The following is a 20,386-nucleotide window of genomic DNA, read 5'->3' on the forward strand; positions in this document are numbered from 1 at the left end:
CCAGAACCATGAGGGATGAGACTGAAAATGAGACACTCCTGGTGGCTTTTTTTTATTTACTCATCATTTTTGGACATCAGGGGACTTCTAGAGATGGACTTGGGTGGGAAGGATCCCCAACCCAAGGCATTCACACCTTGTTTTTCCCCAAACCAGAATTTTCCCCAAACTTTCCCACCATGACATCTCCCCTGTCCCACTCTGGGTGAGCGCAGTCCCAAACCTGACCCTGATCCTGGTCTCAATCTTGCTCCACATTTAAACACACTCACAGTTCTGTATTTAATCACATAGCAATCCCAAACCCCTGTAGCCCCAGACCCAATCCCAACCCCAGCCCTAAAGCCAATCCCATGTCTAGCTTTAACCCCAATCCCAGCTCTAGTCCAAATTTCAGCCCCACCTCCAATCCAAGCCCCAATTCCAGCCCCTTCCTAAATTCTCAGCCCCAAACCAAATCCCAGGTTCAGCCCTTCTGGGGGTTTGGGGGTGTCTCTGTCCCTCTGACCCCAATGATGTTTGGGTGGGGTCACAGCAGGGCTGAGAGGGACAGAGACCCCCCAGCCTCCGCAGGTATGAGAAGGTCGGAGAGCCCCCCCAGCCCCGAGCACCCTCAGCGGTGAGAGGGACACAGAGCCCCTGGTCCCCAGCTCTGCACAGTCATTCCTTGAGGCCAGAGGGAGGAAGACCACCCCAAGCATCCCCCAGGGTGAGGGGACAGAGACCCCTGAGCATCCCCTGGGCGGAGAGGGACAGAGACTGCCCCAAGCAACCCCTGGCACAGGGGTGAGAGGGAGGGAGATCCCCCAGGCATTCCCTGGGGTGAGAATGATAGAGACCCCCTGGGGAATGGCCTGGGGTGGCAGGGACAGTGACAACCCCCCCCAGCTCCTCCCAAGCATACCCCAGGGTGAGAGGCACAGACACCCCTCAAGCATCTCCTGGGAAATGGAAAAAAAACTTGGTAGAAATCAAACTTACCTCTGCATAAATAACTTTGATGAATATTTGAATTTTCCACAAGTTACATGTGATGAAAATGCAAACAAATCCCAAATAATAATAAACCAACAATAGAAGCAATTCTGTGGCACTTCCAAGTTTCATTGGTTGCTGCACAGCTCCAGCTCAGCTGATGTCAGGTTCTGATGAAAGAAAAGTGGAAATTTGGCCCAATACAGATTATTAAAAGGAAGGGGAAGCTCTGTGTAGCTGTCACAAATGTGAAAGGGATGAAGAGAAAAATGGTTCTCGCATTTGGCAAAGCCCCCAAGCCTGAGAATTTGGGACTTACTTGGGAATTTAGCTACATGAGCTGGGCTTCTTGTGGGACTTTCAGCAGCCTTGTGTTCCTCATCATGGGGTGAATGAACCTTATCAGTACTCGCTGGTAACATTTGCTCCCTTTCCTCCAGTGATATAAACAAACTTTTCAAGGAAGAGCAACAAAATATTTACTTTTTCACTGGCCACCTACAACAGCCATTTTCCTCATCAGTCCTCCCAAAAGTTGCTCAGAGGAACCTGCATCCAAGTTTCTAAGAGTTCATCCATTAAAAAACCACAGCCTCCTCAGAGGAGGGAACCATGCTTTTGTCAAACGCACTTGAAGTCAGACAGTGCCTAAACTCACTGTGCCAAAATAATGTCACAGTCTGGTTAAGAAAATTGTTGGAGAGATGCCTCTGCCCCTGTTTAAGTGCTAACGAGACCAAATCCAAAGTGGATTTTATTGAATAGTAAATGTGAGGTAGAGAGAGTGATGGAAAGAAAGAGAAAAGTGGGGGACAACAAGATAGTGACGGGGACAGAGACCTCCCCTGGAGCAGGGTGTGACATTGTCCCCTGTTTGTGTGGCCTTCCAAGGGTGAGGGTTTTACATCTGAGCCAGTTTGGGTAAGGGGAGTGGTGTTCACCCCCTGAGCAGGGATTACCCCACTGTTTAAGGTTGCCATGCAAGATGTAACCAAATGCATGTTTTCAATCCCCATCTTCATCAACTGCTATAAACAGGCGGGGCAGTGTTCTTTATCTCTTCCATGACTCAGCCCTGATAACGCCCTCCTGGGCAGATATCGTCTGTGAATGGGCCATTGAGTGTCACTGCAGGACTGATAAAATTCCATCATCCCATTGTGGGACGCTGCGCCCAGGGGGAGGAACCAAGCATTCCTACATGGATATAAGCTGAGGCTTGCAACACCAGGAGCAGCTTGCCTACTGGATTCCCAGAGGACAAGAGCTCTATAACCACCACTGGACCTTCAGACATTGTACAGGATCACTGTTTCGACAGAATCATGTTCATCACTCCAACAGGACTGCAGCCATCATTTAATGGGACTGCTGCCACCACCCTAACCAACAGGGAGTCAGATTATATCCTGACTCTGTCAGTTTAAGGCAGTGTTTCTGTATCATTGCCTTCATCTAAATTTTCTTATTAAATTGTAATTCTCGCTTAGACTGTTCCCCAGGTTTGACTTCAATCCAGTACAAAAGACAATGTACTCACCGCTTTTCTTCTTGCCAAGCCAGGATTTCCCATTCCCAAAACTTGATTGGATAGGGTAGGAGGCTGAGAGGAACAGCAAGGAGCCCTGGGATATCCAGGCAGGTGAGGAAGAAGTCAGTGCCCCTTTCCCCCTCTCTCCTGCTCCATCTCCCAGCCCAGCACAGCCCCCGGAACAAAAGACAATGTGCGCACCCTTTGTTTTCTTCGCAGAAAAAGATTTCCCATTACCAAACCTTGATTGGATAGAGGAGGAGGCCGCGAGGAACAGGAAGCAGCCTTGTGACACCCAGGCAGGGGAGGAAAAAGTCAGTGCCCCTTTCCCCCTCTCTCCTGCTCCATCTCCCAGCCCAACATGGCCCCTGGCTGCAGGCCAATGCTGCTGCCAAACCTGTCCTGCTGGGGATGCAGTGGGGGGATCTCCTTCCCCTTCCCTGTGGCATGGAGGCTAATCCCATCCTCTCCTTGTCCTTCCTCCCCCAGACAAGGAGCTGAGAATGGAGACCAGGGAGGAAAAATGTCCATGGCACAACCTCATGGAAGAGGCCATTTTGAGTGACTCCACAGTGCAGAATTCCAATGGGGAGGAAAATCCCCAGAGATTCCACAGGAAGATGGTCTCCGAAGCCAGCCCAGGGTATTCTGAGGAGGAAAGACCCACCCTGTGCCAGGAAGGTGGACAAAGCTTCAGCCAGACCTTGGAGCTGGTGGCCCATGGGCAGCTTCATGATGGGGAGAAGACCTACAAGTGCTTGGAGTGTGGGAAGAGCTTCAGGCAGAGCAGCATCCTGATCAACCACCAGATGATCCACACCGGGGAATGGGCCTATGAGTGTGGGGAATGTGGGAAGGGATTCAGCGACAGCTCCGCCCTCATCTGGCACCAATGCATCCACACTGGGGATAGGCCCTACGAGTGTCCCCAGTGTCAGAAGTGGCTTCAGAGAAGCTCCAATCTCCTCCAGCACCAGCAGATGTGCACAAATGAGAAGCCGTTCCGCTGCCCTGAGTGCGGGTTGGGCTTCAAGCGCAACTTCAACCTCATCACCCACCAACACATGCACAGTGGGGAGAGGCCCTACGAGTGTCCCCAGTGTGGGAAGAGCTTCATCCAGAGCTCTGCCTTGACCAGTCACCAACGAAGGCACCGGTAGAGGGAAGGCCTGCCAGTGCACCAAGTGCAGGAGGAGTTTTGTGCACTGCCCCAACTTCATCCATCATTGGAGGATCCACGTTGGGAAGAGCCCTGGTGATCCATGTTCCATGTGATCCATGTGGGGAAGACACCAGTCTCTTGTCCTGCCCCTCCCAGTGACATGATGTGGCATTGAAAAACATGAGGATCTGGCCATGGCCCTGTCATTACAATCACCCCTACCTCAGGTCATTGCCAGGGGCAGGAAAGGGACTCTATCTCCATGAGGAGAAGGGTGTCCTTTACAGGAAGGGGAAATTGTGGCCAGACAGACCCAGTGACTTGTGTTTTCGTTTTCCCTGTAAACAATTTTGTTTATCCTTTCTGTTGTCAATATTGTTTCTGTTCCATTTATTCCTTATCTCGTTGCTGTTCCAAATAAATTGTTCTTATCCCAGCCTGTGGTCTTTGCCTTTTGTGCTTTCCATGGGAGGCAGGAGGGCAGCGAGGGCAGCACGGTTTTAGCAGGAGCAGGAAATTGGGGAATCCCATTCCTGAACCCCGGCCCATGGAAACCGAGCATCCCAGCTGGTCCCAGCCCTGGTGGCCATGGCAACAGCCTTGAGAGCGGGTCCCTGGCTGGGGCTGTGGGAACCTCTCCCCTCTGGTGCCCAGGGACAGGAGTGGAGGGAACGGCTGCAGCTGAGTCAGGGCAGGCTCAGGTTGGATGTCAGGAAAAGGATTTTGCCCAGAGGCTGCTGGGGCCCTGCCCAGGCTCCCCAGGGAAGGGTCCCAGCTCCAGGGCTCTCTGAGCTGCAGCAGCATTTGGACAGCGCTGCCAGGCCCAGTCTGGCATTGTTGGGGTGTCCTGGGCAGGGCCAGCAGTTGGACTGGAGGATCCTGATGGGTCCCTCCCAGCTCAGCCAATTCTGTGGTTCTGGGATCCCATGAGCCTGGGGATGGGACAGCCAATGGTTGCCATGGATGCAGGCCTGAGCTGGTGTCCATGGCAACCACCCCTGGCATGGGGCCTCCATGGAGCCGCCAAGGGACTGACCATAGCAACAGGATCCTGGTGATGGTTGCCATGGAAACTGACCATAGCAACAGGGGGCTGGTGATGGTTGCCTGCTAAGGATCAGGTTTGTCACAGGCTCTCAGAGGGGTTCCATGGGGACTTTCCAAGAGTCTCCAGGCTGTTCCAGAGCTGGAATGTCACTGGCAGAATCTGGGGCTCCATGGACACCTCCCAGGGCTTTCTGAGGATGCTAAAGAGCCCTGTGGTCAGAGGCAGTCATAGCCATTCCATGGTAACATCCCAGGGGACCTTGGGCTGCAAAGGCACCGATCTGTCACAGGCACTCACGGGGGCTCCATGGTGACATCCCAGGAGTCCCCAAGCTGCCAAAGAGCCGGGATGTCCGAGACAATCACAGGGGTTCCTGTCATGGGCACAGTGGGAGCTTCAGGCAAAGTTTAATATTAGAGAAGCTCCAGTTAGGTCATGAAGTGCAGAAAGGATCCCCAAATGTCACCACTGAGTCAGAGATTACACAGCCTCACATCAGAAGGCTAAGGGCTAAAACCTACCCATTTATTCAATCATCTACTTTTACATCTTTGTTTGCTTCAGGTGGACCTCATTGGTCATTTAATCAAGACATTTCACATGATTGGCTAATTAAGACAACACCCTTCAATAAACAACTTTATGGAAAAAAGCCAACTTATTTCAAACATTTTTAGGGCACCAGTTATTGATGTTTGTTTTATGTTGGGCCTTTCTGGGGGCTCCCTGGATGGCGGAAACCCTCCTGTAGCAGTTCTGTGCCAGATAAAAGGAGATGCAAAGGAATTTTTCTATCTTCAGCCTCTTGCTTATTTTTATCTTATCTAAAGTTTGCACTGCTGTCCACACGAGGCTCAGCAGGCTGGAAAAAACACCTCAAAATGGCTCTAAAATGTACAGTTTCAAGGTCTTTTAAAGTTGTGTCATCCAATGAACTCTTAAAATGTATCTTATTTCTACTTATCTACCAATAACTCATTCCTTGACTGTCCACATAACCTCTGCACTGTGCTTTCCTTGACCAATCACCCTGTGCCACCAACACTGCAGAAAATGGAGTAGATGAAGAATACAGGGACTACACCCCAATTCCTCCATCTTGCTGCCTTTCTACACCATACTAAAAATCCCAAAACCTAAATTTCTCACCCAACTGACATACTATACTACTCTCTATTATCTGTTTCACAAATTGGTAAATTCTACTCTATCTCAGAGTCTTGGAAGTCCTCTCCAAGGGCAAAGGTGAAAGGCAGTGTTTCTCTGGGGGACAGAACCCCTCAGAGCAGACAGAGAAATATTCCCTGTGGCCTGGATTCCCACACATTTAACCTAAAATTCTTTTACCCTTAACACGTGAAGTTACCCATAAATGTTCCTGGTAAGTAGGATTAGAAAAAGAAATAGAGAACGACAGAAAGACAGCAGATCTATAGAAAGACACACACATGGGCACCAACTGCAGGGGTTCCAGCATCGCTAACAGAGGAACGCCAGGAGAAGGCAGGATCCAGACCCTGGGCTGGCCTCGTGTACCAGCTTTTAACCCCCTGGGCCTTCATTGGCCCGCTCCTGGGGTGGGACTGCCAGTTGCTTGCCCAATAGCATCAGGGTAGGCACCAGCTGCTAGTGTGTGATTGATTGACAGCTCAGCCAATCAAAGTGGGGTTAGCACAGCCTCTGCTATGTGATTGACAGCTCTGCCAGGCCAGGGCTGGGGGTGGGGCTCTGTCCCACCACAAACCAAGGCCTGACCTGGCCCTGGCCCCACACGGGCATTCTGAGCATCCCCAAGGTGTCTCGGGACATCAATCTCATCCAGCCTCTGACAGCAACCACAGTGACACTACAGAACCTCATGGAGCCATGGGTCAGTTGTGACCCCATGATGCCTCATGGAATCAAGGAGACCGTTCTGCAGCTCAGGGGCCCTATGGATGCAAGGATCAGTAATCAAATGTTGGGGCCCAGAGAAGCAAGGAGCCATTGTGACACAGCAGGGCTGCATGGAGCCATGCAGGGCTGCAAGGGAACCCTGTGACACTCATGAAACCAAGAAGCCATTGTGACATTGCAAGACCTCATGGAATCAAGGAGAATACTGTGACAGTCTGGAGACTCATGAAATCAAGGGAACATGGAACAGGTCTGCCTTGTTTGGCCTCCTGGGACTGTCTGACAGGTCCCACTGAATTTGATATGCCAAGGGTCACTTCCCATCTGACTTTGAAGCACTGGGTCTCTGGCATTTCCTTCCCATCTAAAAGAACTGTCTTTCTTGTCTAGGCTCCCATGGCCGAAATTAGGATTCCACCTCTAAAACTCCCTATATCCAAGGGTTGCTCCCAAACAAAATCTGCCAATACAGTCAAGTCTGGCTAGCCTCAGCCTCTGGTGACTGCCTCTCATCTGCCCCTGGGCTCAGTTGTTTTCTTCCTATGGAGACCACTTTGACACTGTGGGGTGTTTTGGAACCAAAAGGCATGGTTACACTGTAGGAACTTGTGGAACCAGGGAGATCATTGTGACACTGTTGGTACCATGGATCCAAGGGGCCATTGTGACCCTGTGGACCCTCGTGGAAGCAAGGACATCATTGTGGCTCTATTGGGCCACATGGACCAAAGGAGCCAGAGCAAAGCAGCGGTGTGGGGGGTAGCCCAGCTGTAACTCAGAGTCAACCCAATTTCACCCCAGAAGAAGTGGGCATGAGGTTTCAAGCACTGGGAATCATTTGTTTAGCTTAGGGTGAGTTTAAGAGTTCCCCCATAAGCCTTTAGTGTTGCTATGCTTAGTTGTCCAAGTTCTCCTCCCCTACTGGTTACTTGTTTCCCCTATATGGTTATTGTTCTAGAGTGTTCTACCCTCAAGTGTACATGTTGTTGCTTTGCCTTTATCTCAGGTCTTGGAATACCATCCCTCGTACGGTGCTCGACTTCTCCATGTTTATTTTTTTCACCCTGTTACTAAAGTTTTTTTTTGGGCAACTCCATTGATCCTGCTTGTAGGAGCGTTGGGGAATAGGATGGTTGGGACAGACAGAGACGAGACATCTCTGAAGCCAGGTCTTGGAACTTGTGGTTTATTGCAAAGGGTGTGGGTACAGGGGCCTTGTTTGGAGCTGCCAGCCAGAGATCCGAGCAGGCCTGAAAGAGGAGCTCGAAAGAGGCACCCAAAATGGATGCCCGAAAGAGGAGGGAAGTTCCCATTACAATACAAAAATCTTCTTTTGTGCTGCATATTCTAATTGTTTGTGCACTAAACAATCTAGTACAAGACACAAATCTTATATCATTACATACAGCCTATAAGAATCATTACATTACCATACTGTGTTACATTTTAAATCCTAAAATCCACTCTTTGGACCCCTTCTGCCAAGGTAGTAGGATTGCTCTGACCCTTGGACCTGTCTGCAAGGAGAGGGTATTGTTTAATCAAAAGAAGATTACCTTCAGCTGGCCATACCATTGTTTTCCAATTGTTCAGTAACTAAGGCTTGGTATCTCAAAGCTTGCTTTCATTTCAGTCTCACTTATAGTTTCCATATTCTCAAAATCTCTTGCCAGGCAATCATATTTATAAGGCTTTCCTGTTTCATCTTCCCCAGCATCTGCTCCTTTTCATTTTCACCACCCTTGCCCTGAAGTTGGGGAACCCGAAAGGTTTGTCACCTTCATTGTGATATCTGGCACCCGAACAGAGACCCTGACATTCAGTCATGTCCGCTGGGGTTGGCTGATGGATAGGCCAGTGCTCCCTGGGATTTTGGATTATGCCGGGCTGGCAGATTCATCATTGTTCAAGGGACCTCGCCCAGGATCGGCGGGGACAACGATGGTTTCACCTGCGTAGGATTGCAGGTGGGTTTGGGGAAACACAAGACATTTAATGCCCATTTGGCCACTTTGTTTTTACAATATGCACCCACGTCCCATAATTGATTTGAGGTGTTCCAGTGGCTCTTCCCCATAAGGCAGAGAAAGAGAAAAATGGGCAGCAAGATGTCCAAAGTACAAAGGAGCATATATGGATGCTTAATTCTCACTGATCATGACATAATATTTTCAAAGAACAAATTGAAATTAATCATGAGGTGGATCATTAAAAATTTTCCAGATGCTCCTGAGCCTGACAATCCTCCCTCCATCTTGGCTCCTCCACTTCTGGCTACCACAACCTTCTCTTCTGCCCTGAATGAACCTCCAGACTCCATTGCCACAACTGTGGGTCATGCCTCACTGTCAATCATTCCACCTTCACCCTGGGCCATGCCACCAGAACCCAACCCCAGAAGTCCACCATCCTAAATCAAGGCCCTTCCTCCCTAACATCTGAAAAAATGGCAGTGCCCTCTGCCACACCCTCTGGCAAAAATATAACCCCCATGGTCAAAGATACTAAGCCCAACTGTCGCACTATTTCTAATCTGAATGTTTCTCCTCCAAGTTATTCTTCCTCCCCAGAATGCAGTTTGGATTTCCCAGATCCACCTCGCCCCTCAACCCCAGAAGGTGCCTAGGAAAGGATCTGGAAAGAAGCAGTTAAAGAAGGAGACTGGCAAATAGCCTCAAAACTCCTCGTTCGCCCCGTATAAAAGAAAATGGCAGAATCCCCGGTATCAGCCATTGCTTTATGGGGAAGTCAAGGATCTGTGTAGGGCAGCTAAAGACCATAGGAAGGACTGACCTTGTTTTAATGGCCTAATGAGGGCCATGTTTACAGCGCATGTCTTAACCCCCTATGATTAAAAATATATTATGACTATGTGGGAAGGGGGATGGAAGTGTTTACTAAATCAATTAATAGCAGACTATGCTAATAATGAGGCAAGGGAGGAATTGACAATCAACCATCTAGCTGGAGAAGGACAACACAGCCTACCAGATGATCAAGCAGCAGGTACCCCCAGAGAAGTATTGGATGATATCAAAGAGATGCCTTTGAAAGCTTTAATCCAGATGTCAGATGGTAGCAACCCCAATGTGGACTACCTTGGGTGGCTGCAGCTAAAGCTTTAGGACAATTAGACCGTCTTGGGTGCCTGTTAAGTAAGCAAACCAATGCTACCTCCCTCACACTGAGTGGCCTGCTCTAAGACATAGACACCATCAGACATGCCACCTTGCAGAACAGTGATAGAGTTTTTACTCTGGGCACATGGGAACGGCTGTTTAGAATCTTGAGCCATGTGTTGCATGAACCTCTCCAGCCACAGCAAATCAATCCACAGGAGCAATCAGGTACTGAAGGAAGGTTTCAAGAAGTTTCAAATGGAAAACAAAGACTGGTTCAATAAACTTTTTCAATACAAGGGACTAAAGGGTTGGATCATTTCTAGCTAAAAGAGGACTGTTAATTATTTTAGTGGTTGTTGTTGTGTTGTTAATTGTCCCGTGTTTGTTTGGATGCTTTTAGAAAATCTTACAAAATTCTTTCAGTTCCATCTTTGTTGTAAAAGAGAAAGGAGGAAGATACCCAACACGGGATCCTCATGGACTACTTGGAGGAGAGAATTGGAGGCCAGAATGGCACAAAAACCTCTCAGAGACTCAGTGTGGGAAGGAAAATACTTAAAAGTACCAAAAAGTATTCTTAAATCCATAAAGTACCTTAAAAAACTGGAGTATCTCAAAGTATTAATGGGCACAACTGAGTGTCAGTACAAAGCTCTCAAGGGACTCGTTAAAGCAGATAATTGGGGCTGTGATTGCACAAACCACTCACAGAGTCTCTATCAAAAGGGAAACACCAAGTTCCTTAAAATAACTGAAGTACCCTGAGTATTATTGAGCCCCACTGAGTGTTGTTACTGACAAAGCATCTCCAGGGACTAATTACAGCAGATAATTGGAGGCCATGATTGCACAAACATCTCAGAGACTCCAAGGCAAAAGCCAAACCCCCAAGTCCTTTGAAAAACCTACAGTCCCTGCAGGGAGCATTAAGGAACCCCCAGAGCAATTCCTGAGCAAGGCTCCCCAGGGACTCCTTCCAGCAGATCCTTGAGGCCACTGGCATGTGGGCTAGGGGGGGATGCTGAGGGCAGGACAAGGGGCTGACAGTGCCCAGCCTGGCTGGAGCTGTGCCAGGAGGCCCCAGGGCCTCAGGACAAGGTGTCTCCTCACAGCCCTTGGTGGCACAGACCCTGCTGCTGTGACGCAGGGCACCAAGACTTGGCTTCTGTTTGTCCTCACACGTGTCATCACTGCCTCCAGTTCTCTGCTCAGCCTGGGGCCTGGGGACACTTTCTCAGTCATGTCCCTCGGTGGGACCCATGAAAAGTCCAAGAAACTTTGGAGTTGAATTCTGCCTTGGAGTTCTGGAGAGGTTTCTTCAGCTCCCTCTCAGGGACTGATGTTCAGGGCCTGAGCACAAAGCCCCAGAGGCTCGTTAAAGTCCTTGTGCTGTGTCTGTGCTGCTAAGCTGGGCTGGGCTCCTGGCACAGAGGCAGCTCCTGTAACCAAGAAGAGCTTCAAAAGCACATTTCTCTTGATGAGCAGCTCATCTGCCAGCCCAGCAGGGCTGGGGCACTGCCTGCAGCCACCCTGGGCATAGCACAGAGGCACAGAGAGCTTCAATCAGTCAGGGCTGGGAAGGTGCTGAGAAGTGCCTGGGGCAGAATCACTGCCAGCCCTTGGCACAGGAACCTCTGGCTGCAGGACAATGCAGCTGCAGCTCCTGGAGCCATCTCCTAAAGCTGGAACATCCCAATGCCTACAGACCCTGTGAGTACATTCTCTGATTGTCTCTTGTGCAGAGCACCCAGGGGTGCCCAGGGCTGTCCTGCAGAGCAGGGTCCTGCAGCCCAGGGCACTGCGCTGGGGCAGGGACTCTGCTGCCTGCCAGGGACAGCTCTCAGCCAGCCCTGGCATCTGCTCCCAGCACTGGGGGACAAGATCTGGGTGGGAGGAGACAGCTGGTACGGCTTGGAAGAGTTCTCCTGTGGTGATGATGCTGCATTGTTCAGGTCTGCTCACAGCATGACATTTCACTGCAGAACATTTATAAGTAGATTTTACAAGGAGCACAGTGAGGCAGGGGCTGCATAGAAGGGAAAATCCTGCTTTTTTAATCTACTGCTGTGGGTGGCCTGGATGGGCAAATGCACATAAGTATTCCTCTCTCAGTTCAGGATGAGGAAAAGAAAAAAATTTCTCTAAGATGGTACTAAACCACGCAATGGCAGAAATCAGCCCAGGGCCCCTTAGAGGCAGCATCCGTGTTGCTTTTCCAGCCTCCTCAGCATTGCTCTGATGTTGCCATCAGAGCCTGCAGAGCCAGAGCTGCCCCTGGGCAGTGCCTGAGCTGGGAGGGGTCTGCAGGGCAGAGCTGAGCCCCCAGGGCTGGGTTGGGCTCTGGCAGCACTGGCAGGGCCCAGCCCTGGGCACAGGGAAGCAGCTGCTGGCAGGGACAACTCCAGGCAGCAGAGCCCTGGGCAGGCAGTGGGGGGAAAGTGCCTCCAAGCTGTGCTGGGATGTTTCAAGTCCTCCCCAAACCCAACTATTCCATGATTACTTTTCTTACAGATACCCATGCACAGACAGCACAAATGTCCAACAGCAGCTCCATCAGGCACTTCCTCCTGCTGGCATTGGCAGACACGTGGCAGCTGCAGCTCCTGCACTTCTGCCTCTTGCTGGGCATCTCCCTGGCTGCCCTCCTGGGCAACGGCCTCATCATCAGTGCTGTAGCCTGCGGCCACCACCTGCACACGCCCATGTTCTTCTTCCTGCTCAACCTGGCCCTCAGCGACCTGGGCTCCATCTGCACCACTGTCCCCAAAGCCATGCACAATTCCCTCTGGGACACCAGGAACATCTCCTACACAGGATGTGCCGCACAGGTCTTTTTCTTGCTGTTCTTCATCTCAGCAGAATATTTCCTCCTGACCATCATGTGCTATGACCGCTACGTGTCCATCTGCAAACCCCTGCACTACGGGACCCTCCTGGGCAGCAGAGCTTGTGCCCACATGGCAGCAGCTGCCTGGGCCAGTGCTTTTCTCTTTTCACTGATTCACACGGCCAATACATTTTCCCTGCCCTTGTGCCATGGCAATGCCCTGGGCCAGTTCTTCTGTGAAATCCCCCAGATCCTAAAGCTCTCCTGTTTAAATTCCTACCTCAGGGAACTTGGTCCTCCTATGGGTAGTGCTTTTCTGTTCTTTGGTTGTTTTGTGTTCATTGTTTTCTCCTATGTGCAGATCTTCAGGGCTGTGTTGAGGATCCCCTCTGAGCAGGGACGGCACAAAGCCTTTTCCACCTGCCTCCCTCACCTCGCTGTGGTCTCGCTGTTTAACAGCACCTCATTTTTTACCTACCTGAAACCACTTTCAATGTCATCCCCATCCCTGGATCTGGCTCTGTCAGTTCTGTACTCAGTGGTGCCTCCAGCCCTGAACCCCCTGATCTACAGCCTGAGGAACCAGGAGCTCAAGGCTGCACTGTGGAGATTGATGACTGGATGGTTTCAAAAACATTAAACTGCCGGCCAATTTGTGCAAATCACTTCTAATAAAATCATCTTTGATACTTACTGATTTCATTTTGAAGGATATTTTACTTTGTTTTACGTTTTTAATAATTTCCACAACATAAATCCGCTTTCTGCCATTTCTCATTGTGTTTCTCTCCCTTTTCCCTGTTGCCACAGACTATGTAAATGAGGGGCTGTGCTCTTGGTGGCTTTAAATGAACTAAAGGATCTCCCAGCATTTTTCTCTGCAGAAAATTCTCTCCCAGAGTTTTCTGCAGAGATGCCCTTTTGTTGCTTTCTCTGGAGCTGCAGCAGCAATGTCTGTGTGCAGAGCTGGGGGGAGATCAGTGCTGGCCCAGCAGCTGTGCCCAGCAGCAGCACTTGGTGTTGCCAGTGCTGCTACCATGGCCCTTCCCCGCTGCCCTGGTGGCCCTGGTGTTGCTGTAGGGCCTGAGTGCTCTCGGGGCCAGGCACAGCCCTGGGGGTGGCAGTGCCAGAGCTGCAGCAGGGACAGGCCATGGGCACTTCTGGGGCAGCGCTGACGCCTCAGCCCGGGGCCTGGGGGCTCCAGGCTCCTTGCCCAGGCTCTCTCAAGAACACTGCCAGGCTAATGCTCAGCACAGAAAACCCCTGTGAGCAGCCCCAGGCTGGCTGTGGGCAGGCTGGGGGCAAACAGCATGGCTGGGGCTCTGCAAGGGCCCTGGGGGAGATGGGAAGGAGCAGCAGAGCAGGGGCTGACCCATCCCCAGTGCGCTGCACAGCCCAGGGCAGTGTCCCAGAGCGTCCTCATGGACCTGCCAACAACATCCCCCCTCTGCAGCCCTGGCCTCTCCCCCAGCTCACAAAAGTGCCTCATTTTTGCAGGCACAGACACAGCAGCACTGGCTCAGCAGCCCCTGTTTGCATTGCACAGAGCATGCAGGAGCACCCCCATGCTGTGGCTGGGGGGCCATGAACCTGAGGGAGCACAAATGCCATCAGCCCCTGGGCCAGCAAGGGCTGGGGGACACCAGGGAAACCACTCAGCTTTGTCCTGGCCTCTGCAGTCAGCCAGAAAGTTTGTTCCCATCAGCTGGGAGTTTCCTGTCCCACTGCAGGCGCTGTTGCTTAGAGCCAGGGCTGCCTGGCAGCCATCCCCAAACTGCCCTGAGCATTTCCTTCGCTTCACCTTTGCTTTCTTTCCTCTTCCTGATACACACGTCTTCCCATTGCCCAGCCCTGTTCCCTCCCCTGCAAACAGTCCATCTCTGTTTGCCCTTTCCTCTCTGGCCCCACTCCCCACTGCAGTTCCTGACTTGGCCCCATGGGAACGTCCCTTGGGCAGCAGGATCATCCTACAAGTGCTGCAGGAATTGTCTGCAGGCTCCTGCAGTTCCTCGTGCTGCTCCCTTGCCAGAGGCACCCCAGGCCAGGGGGGCACATCTGGGCTGCTGTGTCTGGCTCTGGGGCTCCCTGTTCTGGGCAGTGAGGAGGAGCTGCAGAGGCTCTGCAGGACTGACAGGATGGGCTTTAGAGCTGGCAGGAGAAGCTCAGGGACCTGGGCTGCTGGAACTTCTGCAGAGGAGGGCCTGGGCTCATCCTACAACTGCTCCAATGGTGCTTTCAGAGAATCCCAGAAGCAGGAAGGTTGGCAAAGACCTTGGAGATCATCAAGTCTAACCTGTGCCCTGACACCACCTTGTCTCACCTGAGCTGCCTCTTCTCCAGGATAAACAATCCCAGACCCCTCATCAGCCTTTTTGCCCTTCTCTGGACATGCTCCAGCCCCTCCTTGTCCTTCCTAAATTTGAGGGGCCCGGAACTGGACACAGCACTTGAGTTGCTGCCCAATCAGTGCTGAGCACAGGGGAAGAATCCCTGCCCTTCTCCTGCTGGCCACACCATTCCTGAGTCAGGCCAGGAGCCATTGGCCTTCTTGGCCAGCTGGGCACACCACTGGCTCATGTCCAGCCTGCTTTCCACCAGTCCCTGCAGGTCCCTTTCTGCCTGGCCACCGTCCAGCCACTCTGTCCCCAGCTTGTAGTCCTGCAGGGGTTATTGTGGCCAAAGTGCAGGACCCGGCACTTGGACTTGTTAAACCTCAGCTTGTTGGATTTGGGCCCTGGATCTATCCTGTCCAGGAGCTCTGCTCCCAGCATGAGCCTAGTTGCTGCCCCTGTGTGCTTCCAGTTTCCTTGTCACTCCCAGGATGTTCCTGGTCACTTCCCCTCACTCCTGGCAGGATCCCTCTTCTTCCCAGTATGAGCCCAGGCACTCACAGTCATTCCCCGGTATGATGCAATTTGTCCCCAACATGGTCCCAGTTGCTCCCAGTTGCTCCCACTTTCATCCAGTGTGTTCCCTGTTCTACCAGTTGCCCCTAGTATAGTCCCAGTAACTCCCAGTATGATCTCAGTCTCTTCCAGCAGGGCCCCAGGCACTCACACTTGCCCCCAGTTGCCCCCAGCATGGTCCCAGTTCCCCCAGCATGCTCCCAGTGGCTCCCTGTGTGGTTCCAGTCACCACCTGCATGGTCTCAGCACTCCCAGCATACCCCAGTTTCCCTGAACATTCTCATAGTCATTTCCAGGCACTCCCAGTTACCTCAGCGTGGTTCAGCTGCCCCCAGTTTTATCCCAGTCACTGCCAGGACATCCCAGTTGTCGCCAGCATGCATCCTGTCATTCCCAGTTGCTCCCAGTTCCTCCCAATGTGTGCACAGGCAGCTCCCAACATGGGCCTGGTAGCTCCCAGTAACCCCAGTCAGGGTCCATTGACGCCCACTATAATCCCAGTGTGATCCCAGTCACTCCCAGTATCATGCCAGTGACTCCCAGTGGGATCCCAGTTGTTCCCTGTCAATGCCAGCAGGACCCCAGTAGTGCCCAGTATGATCCTCATGACTCCCAGTCTCTCCCAGTATATCCCAGTCATTCCCAGCATGCTCCCAGTCATTCCCAGTTCCTCCCAGTTGCTTTCAGCATGATTCCAGTTGCCCACAGCCCCTCCCAGTCAATCCCTGTATGACTCCAGTCACCCTCAGTGTGATCCCAGTCTCAGCCAGCATGGACCCAGCTGCTCCCACTGTGATCCCAGTATGATCTCAGCTGCTGCCAGAATAGTCCCAGTTGTTCCCAGTTCCTCCCAGTATGATCCCAGTTTTCTCTAGAATAGTCCCAGTCCCTCTCAGCATTGTCCCACTCACTCCCAGTTGCCCCCAGCATGGTCCCAGCTGTTTGCAGTGTGGTTCCAGTGCCCCTAGTATGGTGACAGACAATCCCAGCATATCCCAGTTGCCCCAGTGAGGTTCTGGTTACCTGAGAATTATCCCAGTCTTTCCCACTTACTCCCACTTGCCTCTAGCATGATCCCAGTTTCCAGCAGTTGCCCAAAGTGTGGTCCCAGTTACCCCAGTTGTGTCCTTAGTCCCCTTAGCATGTTTGCAGTATCCTCCAGTTGATCCCAGTTGCTCCCAATGTGTCCACATTTTCCTCCCAGCATGGGCCCAGTAGCTCCCAGTACCCCCACAATCAGGATCCATTCTCACCTGCTGGAATCCCAGTGGCTCCCAGGATGATCCCAGTTGCACCCATTCACTCCCAGTATGATTCCATTCCTTCCCAGAGTGACTCCCTGTCACTCCCAGTGTGGGCCCAGTTGTTCCCAGTCACCTCCAGCATGGTTCCAGTCACAGCCAGCACCTTTCCAGTAACTCTCAGTCTGATTCCAGTAGGATCCCAGTCATTCTCAGATACTCCTAATACTTTTCCAGTCATACTGGAACTGACTGATGGCAGTCAGTTCCAGTATGAGCTCAGCATGGGCACCGCTGCTCCCATTATCATTCCAGTGTGGTTCCAGTTGCTCCCATTTATCCCCACTACGCTGGGGATAAATCACTGGGTTTCAATCAGTCTCAGCGTATTCCAGTTACTCCCAGCATGTTCCCAATTAGTCCCAGTTGTCCTCAGTTGCTTCCAGCCTGATCCCAGTTGCTCACAGCCACTCCCAGTCACCCTCAGTGCCGTCTCAGTTGCTCCAAGTATGACCCAGCATGATCACAGTTCCCCCAGCATGGGTCCAGTTGCTCCCTGTTCCTTCCAGTGTGATCCCAGCTGAACCCAGTTGTCCCTTGTATTATCCCCATCACTCCCCATATGATCCCAGTCCCTCCCAGCATGGTCCCAGTCATGACCACAGTTCCTCAGTATAGACCCAGTCACTCCCACTCACTCCCAGTGTCCCCCAGCATGGGGTCCCAGTTCTCCCCAGCATTGTTCCTGTTGTTCCCAGTGATCACCAGTGTGATTACAGACACTCCCAGTATATTCCAGTTGCCCTCAGCATGTCCATGGTCCTTCCCATACTCCCCAGTGATCCCAGGAATCTACCTGTTATCCCAGTATCATCTCAGTCATGCCCAGTATATCCCAGTTGCATCCATCATGCATCCAGTCATTCCCAGTTCCTCCAATTTGCTTGTAGCATGATCCTATTTCTCTCAGTTGCTCCCAGTAGCCCAAGGTGTGATCCCAGTTGCTCCCTTTCAACACCAATATGAGCTCAGTAACCTCCAGTATGATCCTTGTCACATGCCAGCACTCCCAGTATGGTTCCAGTATAATCCCAGTTACTTCCAATCACTCACAGTGATTGGTCAAGTATGGTCCCAGTTGCCTCCAGCTAGATCAACCCAGTCAGTCCCAGTACGATGCCATTTGCTCCCAGCGTGCTCCCAGTCACCCCCAGTATGGGGGATGATGTGCAAGGTGTGTTCCCAGTCGCTCTCAGACCTTCCCAGTGTTAGTCCAGCTCCTCCCAGTGTGATCCAAAGATGAGCCCAGTGTGCTCCCAGTCTCTGCCAGTATGAACCAGTTGTGCCCCACATGGTTCCAGTTGTTCCCTTTCACCCTCACTTTTGTTTCAGTCACTCCCAGTCTCTCCCAGTGTACCCCAGTTCCTACCAGCACATTCCCAGTCACTCCCAGTTCCTTCCAGCATGATCCCATTTGCTCGCAACCACTCCCAGTCAGCCTCATTGTAGTGGCACTCACTGCCAGTATGATCCCAGTCACCCCCAGCATGGTACCAGTTCATCCCAGTATAAGCCTGGTGCCTTCCAATCATGCCCATCATGGTCCCAGTCACTCCCAGCTCCTCCCAGTTGCTCCTTGCATGATCCCAGTTGCTCAGAGCTGCTCCTGGTCACCCTCAGAATGATCCCAGTCACTCCCAGAATATCCCATTTTCCCCCAATATGGTCTCAATTGCCACCTGCAGGCTTCTACTCCATCCCAGTATGATCCCAGTATGATCCCAGTCTCCCTCAGTGTGATCGCAGTCTACCCTGGCATGGGCTCAGCTGCTCCCAGTATGATCCCTGTAGCATCCCAGTACAATCCCAGTCATTGGAGATGTTGATCTTTGACATCCCTGAAGGTCCCTTTTGGTCCTGAAACAGACTTGCAGAATCCTGAAACAAAGAACGGCTGAAGAAAAATCACTAATAACTATTAAAAGAAATCCATTGATATTTATCAAACAATACTGAGAAAATTTCTGGAATGCCTTGGCCACTGTCCTTAATTGAATCACTTGGGCTGAGTCTGACTCATGGCTTTCCAGTACTTTGAGCTGGTAGCTCTGTCCACCTTCCACAGAACGGTGCCCTTGGTCCAGGTAGGGGGATCAAAGCCCCCAAACCCAACTGTGGGCAGGCCAAACAGCCCAGACCTGGCCTGCAGGGCGGGGTCTTTGTTCTCACAGCCCACCCCCACCGTGCTGCCAGTGCCTCGGCAGCAGGAGTGACCAAACGCTTTTTCCCTCTCCCCCCAGAACCACCAGTGCACGCCGGCAGCTGGGAAGGAGAAGCTTCCCCGGGGATCTCCATCCCGGATCTGTGGGTCTTCTTTCCCCAGAAAAAGTGAGGGATGCTCGCTGTCCACCCCTCCCGCCAACCGTGCGATTCAAATTCCAGTGTTCCTGTTTTCTGCTCCTCAACATTACCCCCATCCCGTCCGGGCTTGTGGCCAGAGGCAGCACCTCTGGGAGCCACAACCCCCATGCCGCTGGCACACGTGAGGGGAGTCAGGCACCCCAAATCCCAGCGAGAAGCACCTGACCAAACATGAATCAGCCTGTGAAAAATGTTCTGTCCCAGAAAAACACTTGAGTTTGAAAGTTTTCAGTTGGGAGGCACTGGCTGTCAGCAAATGAGCCGCACCTCCCCTGAGGGACAGGCCAGCATCCCCTTCTTCTCTCCCAGCTCCCACTACAGGGGTGTTATACATGAGTAGCTTGACTAGACCAATATTCAAGCAGCAATCAAGTCATTAATGAATATGGTAAAGTATGAGCAATACAGCAATGGGTACAGTGGAGGAAGTTTTCCCTCCAACTGCACACCAATAGTTGAGGCTTACAGGTATTTCCAGTGGGTACTCATCAGCTTTCTCAGCAGTTTCTATTCCAAATTTTTTCATCACAATTCCATACCTATTGTGATTTAGTTTTTCTCAGGATGTATCCCAGAAAGGAGTATCTCCAGATGCTGGTGGTTCAGTTTCTGAAAGAAGGAAGAAATCTCCCAGATGGTGAGGTCCAGATTCGAGATGTGGGTCCACCTTTTAATTGCAAGGACTATAAATCTCATAACAGTGATGTCCAGCTTTCCTTGGTCAAAACTATTAATCCTTGAGTTGATGTTCATCTTCCTTTCTCAAGCTGCTTTTCACTGTTTTGTTAAGGTGTGAGATAAGCATGTTTCCTTTTATATATTCTAAAGCTATAGTTTCAAAGATCCTTACTACAAGCAATATTCTAATATTATACTTCAAAAGGTTATTATTGCAAAGCTCTTTAAGGCTTAGCTACAAGCAGAAAGTTCCTGTCAAAAAGCAACATCCTTAACGCTTTAATTCAAATGCTCCTAAATCAAATTAACACTTATAAAAGTTAATTAAGAACAAAGGATAGGTTCAAAGGCCTTCTTCCATGCTTTACTTTCCTCAGTAATTATTAGAATTTGTCTTTATACCTGTCCCATGATCGGTTTCCACCCATATTACAATCACAAATACCATGTTGCCAGTATGTATCTGACAGGAAATACAGCTTTGTATTTCACAGGGGGGCACAGGGATGGCTCCTGTGAGAAGCTGCTGGAAGCTTCCACCGTGTCTGGCACAGCCAATTCCTGCTGGCTTCAAAGATG

The 20,386-nt window shown here is 51.2% G+C and overlaps 1 protein-coding gene and 1 pseudogene across 1 annotated transcript; both read left to right on the top strand.

Annotated features, from left to right (window-relative positions):
• The window catches only part of LOC132087182 (zinc finger and SCAN domain-containing protein 2-like), a 79,771-nt pseudogene extending 76,105 nt beyond the window's left edge, over positions 1–3,666 (top strand).
• An 8,602-nt stretch (positions 3,667–12,268) lies between these two features.
• On the top strand, positions 12,269–13,201 carry LOC132087184 (olfactory receptor 14A16-like). Its single transcript, XM_059493214.1, has one exon. It carries the CDS (start codon positions 12,269–12,271, stop codon positions 13,199–13,201), a length of 933 nt encoding a protein of 310 aa, XP_059349197.1.
• The last annotated feature ends 7,185 nt before the right edge of the window (positions 13,202–20,386 follow it).

This window comes from Ammospiza nelsoni, unplaced genomic scaffold (assembly GCF_027579445.1).
Source record: "Ammospiza nelsoni isolate bAmmNel1 unplaced genomic scaffold, bAmmNel1.pri scaffold_54, whole genome shotgun sequence".
Lineage (NCBI taxonomy): Eukaryota > Metazoa > Chordata > Aves > Passeriformes > Passerellidae > Ammospiza > Ammospiza nelsoni.